At 36.8% G+C, this 13,625-nt stretch overlaps 1 protein-coding gene across 5 annotated transcripts in view; it reads right to left on the bottom strand.

The window, feature by feature from the left end:
- Carpa (Carbonic anhydrase-related protein A) overlaps positions 1-13,625 on the bottom strand; it is a 232,892-nt gene that overhangs the window by 99,073 nt on the left and 120,194 nt on the right. For all 5 annotated transcript variants that reach the window (XM_072016303.1, XM_072016304.1, XM_072016301.1 and 2 more), the window contains exon 2: positions 9,118-9,165. In XM_072016303.1, the coding sequence (XP_071872404.1) occupies positions 9,118-9,165 (48 nt within the window). The remainder of the gene's footprint in view (positions 1-9,117; positions 9,166-13,625) is intronic.

The following is a 13,625-nucleotide window of genomic DNA, read 5'->3' as shown; positions in this document are numbered from 1 at the left end:
TAGATGCATAAACAATTGAGAATGAGAATATTACGAATCGTATTTTCAATTGACGTGGAGTATAATCTTTACCTGATAATGTGAGCAGTATAATTCACTATATGTTTAAATAATTTTTGAAATGTTCACATCTAAATCGATCATCTATATTTATAGGTCTATACGTTCTATTTGGACGAGTAGTATTTGATGCGATTTTTGTGTATTTGTTGTTGAAGAAATTGAGAAGATGATATGACTGGTAGAGTGGAGTAACCTAGTACGTGGTCAGAATAGTCGAAGTATGTCCAGAAAAATGGTAGAGGATTATTTGAAATGATCTTAAATACATAGCGTTTGTTGGTTAAGTGGAATAAGCCAATGTATGATCAGGCTATTAAATAGAAGTATTATTCTTTGCTGGAGCCATTGTTTTTTCTTTTTTGATTACTGACTTTTTTTCTTTCATTCTGCTACCTAATGTAAACAAGTGTATTTTAATTAACAATCTTTTTGATTTTTTAATTCCGAATGAACAAAATAATAATTTATCGTGTTAATATTAATTTTTTGTACGCAAAACACAGTTTTGAATGTTAATGAAACATGAATAGATATACAGATGTGCAAGATACGCCGAAGAAATGTCAACGGAACTGAAATTTACGCGTCTCTCTGCCGCGGAGGTATTCTATTTTCGCAAAGCACTTACGCGAATTCCATGGAACCTTCCACAGAAAACACATAATTCTTACGTTTAAAAGGTAATACCGCTCCCTAAAATAATATTCTACTGCAGCAATCTGGCCGAATGAACCCAGCATCTCAGTCTCCGAATCGAATTAGAAAATGCGTTCCGTTCAGATTCGCGAGATTATTCGAAAGCGTTCACCTTATTTCATACATTCTTGCTACGAATATTCCCGGTTGCTCGAATATTCATTCGTTTCTATTATTCATAGACTCGTCCTACTTTCTCGTTTTTCGCAACTCTTGATGCATCTAGCTGTGGGAAAATACTACGAGGCCGCCTCGAAAGCAACTGCGATTCGTCCTCTTCATTTTCGAAAGGTGAACGCGATGTCTATCGGATGCTGGTGAAGTATGAAAGCATTATGTTCTTTCTATAAAAACGTCAGATAGAATGTTTCGTTTATTCGATGACGAGTTAACATTTAATAATTGACAAAGATCAAATTTTTTTCACAGTCCAAAAACAGTCTTGTCTCGAAAAAATAAGTAATTCGTGTATATTCTCTTATGACAATTTACACAGATGTGAATTCCCTTTCTGAAGTAATATTTTTACTTTCGACGATTCACGGAAACAACAACGCTCTATGTCAGTTCATAATGCAACCATAATCCGCGAATTAAAGTACGCTTAATTGAGCAGGTTCGCGATCCGCGTTAAAGATACGGTAATAAATTCGATTATTTATCAGCGGAACGTCGGCAAAGCTAAGCGGAACTGCGGTCAGTCTTCATTGTATTTGTCGAATTACAGAAATTCTCCACATTCTGCCGCGAAACGACGTTTTGGTGTGCATATTTCGCATAATATTGTCATGGTCACTAGTATTCGTAGCGTCACGGGATAAATCTTGCTAAAAGGGATATTTACCTTTCATGGTTACAGATATCATAATGTCGATTATTACAAATTACAAACAGAAAAAGAAAATGGACAGATAGAAATCACAGAAAGCAAACTGATCAACGCCATTTGTGTTAACAGGTTCAGTTTTGAAGAATTAATTAAGGAAAAAAAAAGTTCATTACATATATTTTGATATAAGTATATGTATATGTGAGTATAATCATAAGTGCATAAGTATAATTTAATTTCCTCGATACATAAAATCATACGACATAAATATCGCGTCAACCTAAGTGTTCTCGAGTTCGTTAAAAATACACAACGGTCGATACATTTCAGAACTTACTTGAGAAAGGAATTATTTATTTACCTGTGACGTTCTTGCTTTCCAAAGGAGATTATCCAGGAACTGTACGGACGAAAGGCCTAATGTCACCACAGCGGTGGAATACGCGGCATAAAACATTCATAATGCCGCGGTCGTAGGAGAAAAGAATAGATGCTGCACAACCGCTGTCAAATGTCATTGAAATGTTAACCTGATCTCACAATTCTCACTACTTCCTTTAAGATATTGATACATTCTTACAGAAGCCATATGAAATTCCTTACGTACAGTTCTTTATATTTTTGAAAATTCTCTCGTGGATACTAAAATTACATCAACAGTTCAAAAATATAACGGTATAAATGCCATTTATACGGAGAGCTTTAAACTAGGACGAACTGTCATCCGTAGAAATGTTCGTTTTACAATTCTTACAATTTTTAAAATCGATATTAGAGTTTATTAATTTTCAAAGCTTTGTTCCAGTTGCTTCTCTCCAAACAAACGCGATTCGTTGAAAAATTCAATCGGTCGAAAATTCTCATACGTCTCCGAGCTTTATTGTCAGAATAGAATAGAAATTAACGCGACACCGCGATTAAAATTTATTAATCCGCGAACAGCGGCACGACGGCTGGCAGTGTTATCGTATAGTCGCTCAGGCAATCTTGTCATCGAAACCAGGCCAACGCACATTTATCTGTTTCGTTGGATAACAGGGATGCGATTGTTACCTTTCATTCGGATTTATAAAATAAACCACGGCCGCTTCCACTTTCAATGCGGACCCGGTTTTCACCTTAACGAAGCCCGTTTCATAAAGAGCTCGCTTAATAAGTTCCAAAAGGCCGCCCGCGAGCTTAGACGTTCGTGGTTCGCCGCTTTGGAATAACTCGAAAATGGGGGGAAAAGTACAGAAGAAAAATAAAAGGGAAAAAGAAAAAATTCATTTTCGGTGAATAAGGGTAGTGACACGAACCAAACGACCTGCTATTATGACGATAAAATTTCATTTTGTTCCAAGGATCTCCTCTTCTTCTTTTTCTTCTCATTTTGAAGGGATATTGTAACGTGAAGTAACGACAGGTCAACTGAAAATCATTCAGGTAAACCACGTAAATCTTCGAATAAACTAACAAGCGAGAAAGCAGGCATGAATATTTTGATTAATCGATCGATTGTAAAAATTTGATTAACCGTTGCGATATACTAAAATATATATTCACAATAATATGTACAATTACTGATTCAGTTCTAGATTGTTATTTAATTATTTAACTATTAATTTTAGATTATTACTTACTTAAAATTATCAATTTTAGTTAATTAGTACTAGATTGTTACAGTAAGCAAATCAATTTCGGTAAATGAATTCTAGAGCGTTCTGAGCGATGTTTGTCTGAATTTTAAAAGATTTTTGACGTGGTTTATTAAAATTTTTTATCAATGCTGATATAACATTATTATTATTGAAATAATGCTTTCATGAAAGTCCTATCGTATTTTCTAATTCATCGTTTTACAGTATTTTACGACTATATCATTTGGATCGTTTTATAGACAGAAGAGGGATGTATTGTTTGTTATCTGGAACTTCAGCTTTGTGACGGTTAATACAATTTTATGATAATAATCTTTTGCGATAACCCATGCAACCCAGTGTCGAAACTGTAAGTCGATCTGTAGCGTCGATCACGTGTAATTATTAAAATCTGTTAAAAATATATATTTAAGATCTGAGGAAATATTAATTACGTTCATCGCGTTAATTTCACGTGGTAGATAAAAAAACGATGAAATCGAAGAGAACGTATAACGCGTGACCTCGCACTGAATCACCACGCGACAATATTGGAATAGGTGGAAAAGTGAAAATTACGAGCTACTACGACGTTATTTATGTGCAATTATCTTTATTTACTTCACGCTCTTCGTATAATGTTCGTTTGATTCGATAAAGAGATTGGAGATTCCTATCTCTTTCCCTTGCTTTGATTATTTACCGTCAATTTTTATATTGATAGACATTTAATAGACATTATTAATATGTTGTAAACTACAACGAAATTATTACTATATTATTTTATTTTAATATTAAACACTTCGATATTAATTGAGAAGTTGCTTGAGGCCCAGCATTCCTAGTACCTGTTCGAAATATCCTATAAATCCTTGTAGGATTTGCACTTTGATATTTCAACGTTTCGCTTGAAAGTGGCCATTTGTGTGGATTCATTTGCAAACGGAAGGATTGTTCTATCGAGGTTCGTCAAGGTCAACCGTACTCTCCACATCAAGTAGCTACGGAAAATTCGATGAAAGGAATCCGCCCCTGCGACGACCCTTTGTGTCGGATTGCCTTCCCCAGTGCATTGTCGAACGCACGACTTCAAGTCTGGGTCAAAGGGCAGCCCTGTTAGCCTTGTACGACTCTGCGGTGAACACAGAACTGATTTCGACACGACAGCGAATTCAGACACAATGGTAGATACCTCGCTTTCTTTTCGTGAAACGTCAATGAAACAAACGAGGAGGATAGATATATTCGTTTCTGTTTTACGCGGTTTTTTAGAGTCCTCGATCTACTATCCCATCGACCTCTTTCACCAATGAATGTAAAGGGTGTGATGAAATACGTACTACCTTGAAATCACTCGAAATTACAGACATTTTTCACTGTGAAATTTTGTCGGGGTTTTTTTGCCCCCTCCGAATATATGTATTTGCGTGCATCGATGTTACGATCAAAATTGATTGTATCGATATTCACTTTGGAAATTGCGACTTTTCAATTTTTGTTTCACAGCTTTGTATTTAATTAGTTTCGATGCAATTCTTTTTCGTGGATGTAGTATGCTTTTTCACAGATTTGTTGAAAAATTGATTCTTGACTCGAATTTTTATTTTCCATGACTAGGATAAAATTCGGGTGATAAGAGTGATCGAACATTTCCGGAATTTTATGTAAAAGTATCGGTAAAGTATCGGTTTAAAAAATGTATTTATTGTGAATTTAAGTTATAAGTTTATACTGCTCGACACAAACAACGAGCTGAAAATCAACCTGGCGTGAGTCCAGATTTTTAAAATTTGACTTTAATCACGTTCATCTCAACTTGAAAAAGACCATCCTTCATCTTCATAATAAATTAAATTATACCTTTATAACGATAGAAGCAATACGTTCTCGAGACTTAAAGAGGTACAGTGGATATTTTATAATAATAAATATAGAAGTCTTTATTTTATAAAAACTAGACTGACTTACATCACTATAATTCTCAACTCTTCAAACGCGTAGTCAAACACTAACAACAATGTTTCAAGATAAACGTGTCCCTAGTTCTCAAAGCCATTGGCGTTTAGTGAGAGATTCTTAATTAACTCCCTTATGCTCGCGGATTAAGCAAGATATGCTCTCTCTGGTGCACCGTCTGAGCATTTTAACAAGTGTATCACTAAGTCCCTTACTGGCATACGTCACAGTGTAAATGAAGGCAGTCTCGTCTCGCGGCAGAAATTTCATTTTCACTTCGAAATAGTACTTCCAAGGGCCGGAAAAGTGCTCTTCAAATGTTGCACAAGGCTTGCCAACGGTTACCAGTTGCGTACGAACGCGAAACACGCGACCACGATGGGGGCCGACTTAATCCCAAGCCACCTGGAGGAGTTTCATAGCATTGAAAATTTTTCATTCCCCAGCGCATTCCACGTCGAATATCTGTCCGAGAGTTCGTTTGTCATTCTCCTTTTTCACGCTTTCTCAAAAAATTCTTCTGTATTTCCACGCTCTGTTATATATCCTGATACTTGAAAAAAATGTTTTATTTGATATTAACAAATCTTAATATTTAGCGGGTCTATTTTTAACTTCGTTGTTAACTTAAACAATAAAATGTTCTATTATTTAAAGTCGCATCATGTGTCAGGGTTACTGTATTCTGCTATATTCTTTTATTATACTTTCAAATCATGTTGTATTATACTTGTTACGCCACGAGGTTTAGTACAGGCCGTATTTCTAACCGTCGCTCGCGGTCCTATCATCACAGACAGATCGTCTTATCTGCCCGACGGAAAGTATACAATGTACCGACGAGCGCATAATTGTCACCAAGCAACGAGTTCCAGAAATGTCAATTTCGGTCCGTTATTTCATTCTAACAAAGAAGGTGGCATACGTGATCATAGACGCGAACGGTCGCGTGATCCGAGCGTAGTGGGGGTCGTCTCCCCGAGAAGACAAAGAAATGATCGAAGGGCAATCAGTCTCATTTGAAGATTCAAACAACATACATCGAGAGGTCTGACGATTGAAATTAAAGTCGCTTAGTCTAACGAATTCATTGAGAGATATCGTAAAGTCGGGTCGAATTTCTGTAACACATTAACTGTATTCATCGCTAAATAATTTGTGACGCTTTTATTATTATATAATTTATTGTTAAATATATAAGCTATATTAGCCTGTTAATAGTGTTAAATTCATTGAACTACCTCTGTTATCTTAACCGAAACAGGGGAACGACTAATTCGTGGCGTCGATTATATGAATCGTAGCGAGAATTTACGCCTCTCGCTGACGCGTTTTCCTCGCGACCGCGTCTCTCCGCGAACGGTCGTAACACTTGTTATTTCAAAATGTTTTATACAACGCGTGCAATATATAGATACATATATTTTCTATGATGAGTGTTCGAATAGGTTTCGTGAGCCATTTTACATCCAACGTTGTATCACTGAGTACACGCAGCGAAGAGAAACGACAAAGTAGAGTCTACATATGGCGATATTTTTCTCCGCAGTCAGGATGAAATCAAGGATATGTTGAACGTATAGATAGACGAGCATAAGATGGTACAGGTATATATATACATATCTACGGAGGGAGTCCGTTATTGGTTGTAAAAACGGCCGAGCCATCTGTCCCCGATATGAGACCTCGGTGCACCCTAAAAATCCACTCCTGAGCCATCGATGACAGTAATAAGTCACACGGAGTCCCCTGCTCTGATCTTGTAGTGGTCTGATCGTGCCTACCAGTGAAATTCAAGGACAAAATCCAGCGATATGGATTCTTTATTTCTGGAGACAAACATCATAGACGACAGTTGTCCGGGCTCAAGGAAGACGATAGCGGGGGACAAACCGAATTTTCTGAGCCCGGAAAATTTAATAATCGAGGACCTAATGTAGGTAGAGGGAGTAGTTGGGTAAGTTGGGACCCTAGCAAACATAAGCGCCAACATCTTAGAAGAGCTAGTCCAAAGAATTTTTCCATGCTTGCAGGAAATTGAATTTCTTCTTAATGACTTGACTTAACACTTACTATTCGAACGATATATTGATTTTTATCGAACCAACAAAACGGAGTTCTACAAAGGTTGATTGAACAGCATAAAGCTTCACCGCAAGCAAAATGAGGACGCTCGTTCCAAGCGAAATATACAAAAAATATAATATTCCAAAACCAAGAGAAAGAACAGCAAATAAGTAGAAGCGTAAATCAGGTTGCATTTGTGCCAGAATTCTCACTTTAGCCATACTTTGAAGTATCAGAGCGCGAATGAAATCTCTAAACACACACACACACACACACACACACACACACACACACACACACACACACACACACACACAGTGAGACGAAGGTCGAACGTGAGAAAGTTCACGCGATAAAAAGGAATTCGACCGAGAAGCGAAGCGAAAATTTTGCGGAAAGGGGGAGGTCGAGGCTTTATAGGAACCGTGCCTTAACCCAGGTTATACGGCACTGTATCTCTTGTGGCAGCTGGCTCACATGGCGGAACAACACTAAACTCGAGGCTCTCGCGCCTCGCACAACCCTATCGGGTGGCCGTCTTATTTTTAATAAAAACTCGGCGGCGTGGCGAGATTAAAAAATTCGTGCCGGCGCCACGAGCCACTCGATGGCGTCGTAACTTAAAATTAAGAAAATTAGGAGACCTTTGCGTCGCCACCAAGCCCGTGTATCACGGAAACTGATCAATTTTTCATGTCTCCGGCAACTTAAATCCCGAAACCTTCTTGTTACCTCGAGAATGATCGAAATTAGGCATGGATTAATTGGATGATGAATTTTAACAACACGCAAGTGGACTATATTATCTGTGTTGTATGTTAATGAACAAGCGAGTTGAATAATTTATTTCTCTGCAGTAGGATTTTAAAAATAATTTGAGGACACATAAAAGGCAAAGTATACTATTTAGCTTATAAGAAAGAAGATGCGACAGTTCATATATATATATAATATTTAATTTAATATATATATATAATATATAATTGATAATTCAAAGATTGCACATGAACTGTCGCATCTTCTTTCTTATAAGCTAAATAGTAAATAGTATAGTAATAGTATATAGTATAGTAAATAATAAAAATTCATTATCATCATTCATAGTATAAGATATTATATATATATCAAATTATTAAGAAGTTCATTGCGTCTTAATACATCATAAAAATAAGAGAGGAAGACAAACTTTCATATAAAAAGAAATTGAAACAAAGAAAACAAATATGTAAGCTTCTGCATAGAAATAAAATGTCGATTTATCGTAACATAGCTTCTTAATATAGTCCCGGAGGTATCAGCTCGTCAGAGAACTTTTTCAATATTAGCCTTACCGTAGACAACCGGAGAAAGAGTGATTTTTAACGCGGAATCTTTCCGATATCTCATTATTCCGTCGAGTTCTCGAAAGACCGGAACGTTGCTCGACGAACTTGACGCAATCGATTGTGAAATCCTCGAATATTAATGGAAATTAATTCGTGCCGATTAATTTCTCTTTCTGAGCAGCCCGGTATCGGTATCGATTCGCAATTACACAGGCGATTACTTTATCCGGCAACTCGGAAAATTGATGGAAATTCCTTTGGAAATCAGATTTTCCAAAATCAAGAGAGTCAGCGTGATGTAATATTAGTTACTGGGTGGAGGCAGGGGGTGGGATTCGCATAAAAGAGATACTACATTTCCTTTTTACTTCTATTTTAATCGTTACTTATAAAAATTAACTATACCGTGATATTTGTTTAACGCGAAGATTAAAAATAAGGATATATTTATATCGTTTAGATCTTTGGTCTTAATATTTTGAGATCTTATGAGTTTGCACACTCTGGAAGTCTTTCCCTGTTAGTTGAATTAACGACGGATTTAGGTGGATTAAAGACTTACCTGAAATTCCGTCGTAGGTCCACCATTCGTCCCAACTGGCCTCGGATTCTGTAAAGCAATGAAACACAACTATTATCGAAGTGTTTGGAACTCGGCAACACACTATGTATTACTTAACTGTTATGTACGACCCATTTATATACAACAAATAATAGAATACTAGAATAATATATTGATGTTCTAATTGGAAAATAATAAACCTGATTTGTGATTTGTTAAATTTGTTATTAGAATAGCGATGATTTTTAAGTTAAAAATATAAATTAATAGATTTGTACATCCGAAGCGTGAAAAGGAATATATTTTACGTTGTACAGTGAATTAATGCATCGTATTTGCCAGTTTCTTAACCCGTATATCTTTAGAAACTTCTGCTACACCGGTGAGAACTTTAAAGTTCCATCAAGCAACGAAGAGCATCGATCAATTGAACTTCTTAGCGTCGAGAAATGATCGATCAATCGATTGATAATGGTGATTCAAAATTGAAACTGAAGCATGCGATCAACAGTAAGACTATAACTCTTGGAACGAGATATTTTCTTTCAAAAGTTTCTTTGAAGAAATTACACAACTATGTAATAATTCTATGTTACTTCATTAGAAGCTGACATTGACGTACTACGTTTCAGTTTACAATCTTTTTCAATTAATTTACATATACAGTTAGATTCTTACTTCTTCAAAACTGTGATTGTAGAAAGAAATCCCAAGGGTTTGGTCGCAAATTTATCAATATTTCATGAAATTTGAAGAAATTGACGCATTTGTAATACTGTGATAACAATATATTTGTTGAACTACGGGAAATTTTTCCATGTCTCTACGTTCACTCAAAATTTAAATATAAGGAAAGGAAGCCAGACCACAGTTTCAGAAACCCGTAAAACATTTAATCTTTGAGCTCGATAATCTCAGAAAAAGCACCATAAAAACCGGATTAACTAGCGCCCGTTTTCGAAATCTATGAAATTTCAAACGCTTTCTGAGAAAGCAACATAGGATTCCTAAACGTAACAGTACGAGATCGTTGATTCCACCGTAAAAAGCTTCTTCAAATTTCCATTCAAAAAACAGAAAAAGTGCCCGATACTCTTCGCATGCAGCCATATACACTCCATACAGAGAAAAGAGAAAGAAAGAAAAACAAAAAAAAAAAAAAAAGAAATGCTGGAAATCTGCAAACGCGATGAGAGATCGGATCGGAAACGGTAATCGTTAAATCGCTTAAAATTCAGCGAGCGAGAGTGTCTCGTCTCGGAGCACTCAACGTCCTCATAATTGAATTCTCATTCCACGAGGAACACTTTATCTTCCGCATTACCGCGTCCCTTTCCATATTCATTACTTTTTCCGCCTCGAAACAGCCGGCCGGTGCTGTCGAGAGCCAGGGCTCGTCGTTTTTTCTATATGCAAATCATCCGGCGTTCCATCCGTGGCGAACGTTTTAATGCCCTAAGCGTATCGAATAGTTCGAGATTCTCCCTCAAACAATTATTGCTTGAAGCCCCGGTTTTCTAGTCGACCCTCGTCCACGTGCGCACGTCAAACCTTCTCTCTTCTCCTCCATCGTTTCTCTTCGCTCTATTACTCTATGTCCTTCTCCAACATTCTCTCTATCTAGCTTTCCGCTCTTGCCACCACAGTCGTCAGACTCTCGGCCTGACCAAAGCGCGACTCATTCCACTTCCGACGGTGACCCATATTCGATTATCTGGATGCATGCCATCCAACCCCGCACGGGCAAACTAATTGCCTCAAATTGGAAAACTTTCTCGGCCTGTCCTGATCTCCGCCCTCTCCTCTCGCCATTGTCAATCTCCCATGCTTTTCTGTACCGTGTCCTATCTCGATGCGAGCCATGATCGTTTCACATCCTTGTTCTCTTAATTCGCGATAGGGTTCATCGGGTTTGTTACGGATACAGTGCGGGTAATTACGCAAATTTATATTTTTACGAATATAATTGAAAAAATTGAACGCAGACGCAAATTTGTTTTACCTACTACATATCGTAACAAATATTACGGTAAGGCTATCTCATACGTTTCTGCGTATTATGTGCACTCTGTACATTTTCCAACGAACGCTACGAAGGTGTATGCATCAACAAATTTTCTGCTTCGAAAAGTGTCTGAAGGCAAAAAGATGAATTCGTAATTCATCGATAAATATATAACTCTTCTATAAATCTTCGAAATAAATAATTTTCACCACTGAGAAAACAAGTGCGCTTGAACAATTTTCCATTGAGTTCTGTTTTTTCAATTAGTTCCTAAAATAAAGGAAACGTCGTGTCGTTCCTTTAAACGATCGAATGGTCAAAGGTTCGAAAAATAAGAGTTCGTATAGTGCTAGGACAAAAAAGAAAGTTATTTAATTGCGTCGAATTGCGCAACGAGGGACGAACCGCTTTTGCCGTCGTTTATGTAGCAGCGTAACGAGCGCTGTTAAACATCGAAGGAGAAATGAACCGTGGCCCGTTTGGCGGAAAGCAAGAAGGAACCGCTTGTCGATGAAACGTTTCTACAGAATGCACAGACTAGACGGTTGGCGCGTGTACGAGGACGCGAGGAACCAAAGGGAGAAGAAGTAAAACGAAAGGACGAAGAATTTAAACGAAACAGCGGAACGAGGATGGCTTCTTTTCTATTTCGCTCGCGGTAATTTCACTTTAATTATGCTTTTTACATCTTCGCAAAACCTGTTCGCAATTTCCTCCTCGGCCACCGTTTCAGAATATTTTTCGTATGTTCCGAAGATCGAACTTGAAACTTCCCTTTTTTCAGTTTTTCATTTTCTTCTCTTTTATTATTCAGCTGAATTGACTTTATAGCAACTGTTAACATGTTCAGCCTGTCATTCTTTAAATAGGAAACTATGATTACGAGGATAAGAGATAATAAAGGACATAATCAATTGTGAACAGGACATTTTTAGTTTTTCTAAATATGAATATCACATAATTTATCTTCCGTACAGGATTTTATCTTCGTGACAGGACGAAGTGACTTATTAAAAAATAAAAAGACCATGGGTGAAGACATCGTTATAACTGCGACATCGATAACCATAGTAACGAGTGAACTTCTTCGATTAATATTGTAGATCGATATTAATAGATTATTGAACAGACGCCTACATTTCCCATTTGACCTCTTTACAGTTGCAATATTCTAAATGTAAATTTAGAATAGTCCAATTTAATTTAATCTAGTCTAATTATACTATAATTTCTTCGATTTTTTCCACGCTATTTCTAATATAGAACGTTTCGCGAAATGGATGTTTTAGGAAATAGCGAAGCTTGTTTTAAACTATCGATATAATGTTTAAAATTTCTGAAATAGGTTCGAATGATACCCGTATGTTTATTAATTGGCTTTGAAATACGAACGAGAAAGAATATTGCATATAATATATTGTTGCCTTACTGAAATTTAATAATTACGTATTTAAATAACATTTTAACAATTTGTAATCTCAGATATTTCAGTTACAATTTTATATTAGCTCTTGCAGGACTTACTCGAGGGCAGAATTAATTTTAGATTGAAGCAAGATCGAATTAATTTCTTACTAACTATCGCAAAGGCTTAGTTCATGCAATATTGCACTACTGTGAACTTCTATCGCAAGTGGCCTGGGACAGCGCTTCGGGGAATTCGAAGTGTATTATCCCATAGAAATAAGTTTAGTATCCAGTTTCTACCAGGTCTAAGTATTATCTCTTGCCTATCCCTCGCGTCAACTACTTTATTTGAAAATTCACTTTCTCAAAAATTGCACTATCAAATTACTCCATCGATACTATATATTACCAATAATTTAGAAAATCATGTTAATATTGCACATATTAAGAGAAATGAACAGCGATAGGAAAACTAAAAATACTATAATATTCGAAATTTTGAACAAAACCAATCTTCCTCATGTTCGTCATAAATTCCTTTGCGCGATGTAAATTTCACAACAATACCTATTTCTTAATGAGAGAAAATAATTCAGAACTGTATAAAAAGATAATTACTGTGAGAAACGCAAACTCAGAAAAGTAAAAACTGTGTAAGATTTTAAAAAGTTTCGCACGTAATATATTCATAAACTTTCCGCTAGTAAGTGTTCGAATACTTTCGCGAGTTGCTGTACCTTCTGGACTAAAATCCTGCACATCAAACATTCAAAAACCGAAATTGTACCGTGCTCGATAAACAGCCATCCCACTATTCCACGATTCGTTTTCCACTTTCCATACTCCTCCTGCTCTCCCATGTCACTCCTTCCTCAAGCAATTGTAACAGCAACCGTGTCGTCGTGCAATTTTCAGCGAGCGAATCCCGGGCTCCATCGACTCCATCGAAAGGAAACGTAAATACGCTTAAAAGTCACTCGAACGAACCGAGGATGGAAAGCCTGGAAAGCAGGTTAATCGCATGGCCTCGGGCCTTCACGGGACTTCCGACGTCGTTCGTGTATCTCTTCCGACATTCGGTCCGCGTAGCAAATCT

Source organism: Bombus fervidus, chromosome 14 (genome assembly GCF_041682495.2).
Source record: "Bombus fervidus isolate BK054 chromosome 14, iyBomFerv1, whole genome shotgun sequence".
Classification (NCBI taxonomy): Eukaryota; Metazoa; Arthropoda; class Insecta; order Hymenoptera; family Apidae; genus Bombus; species Bombus fervidus.
The sequence above is the reverse complement of the archived record's forward strand: the minus strand, read 5'-3'. Positions and strand labels throughout refer to the sequence as shown.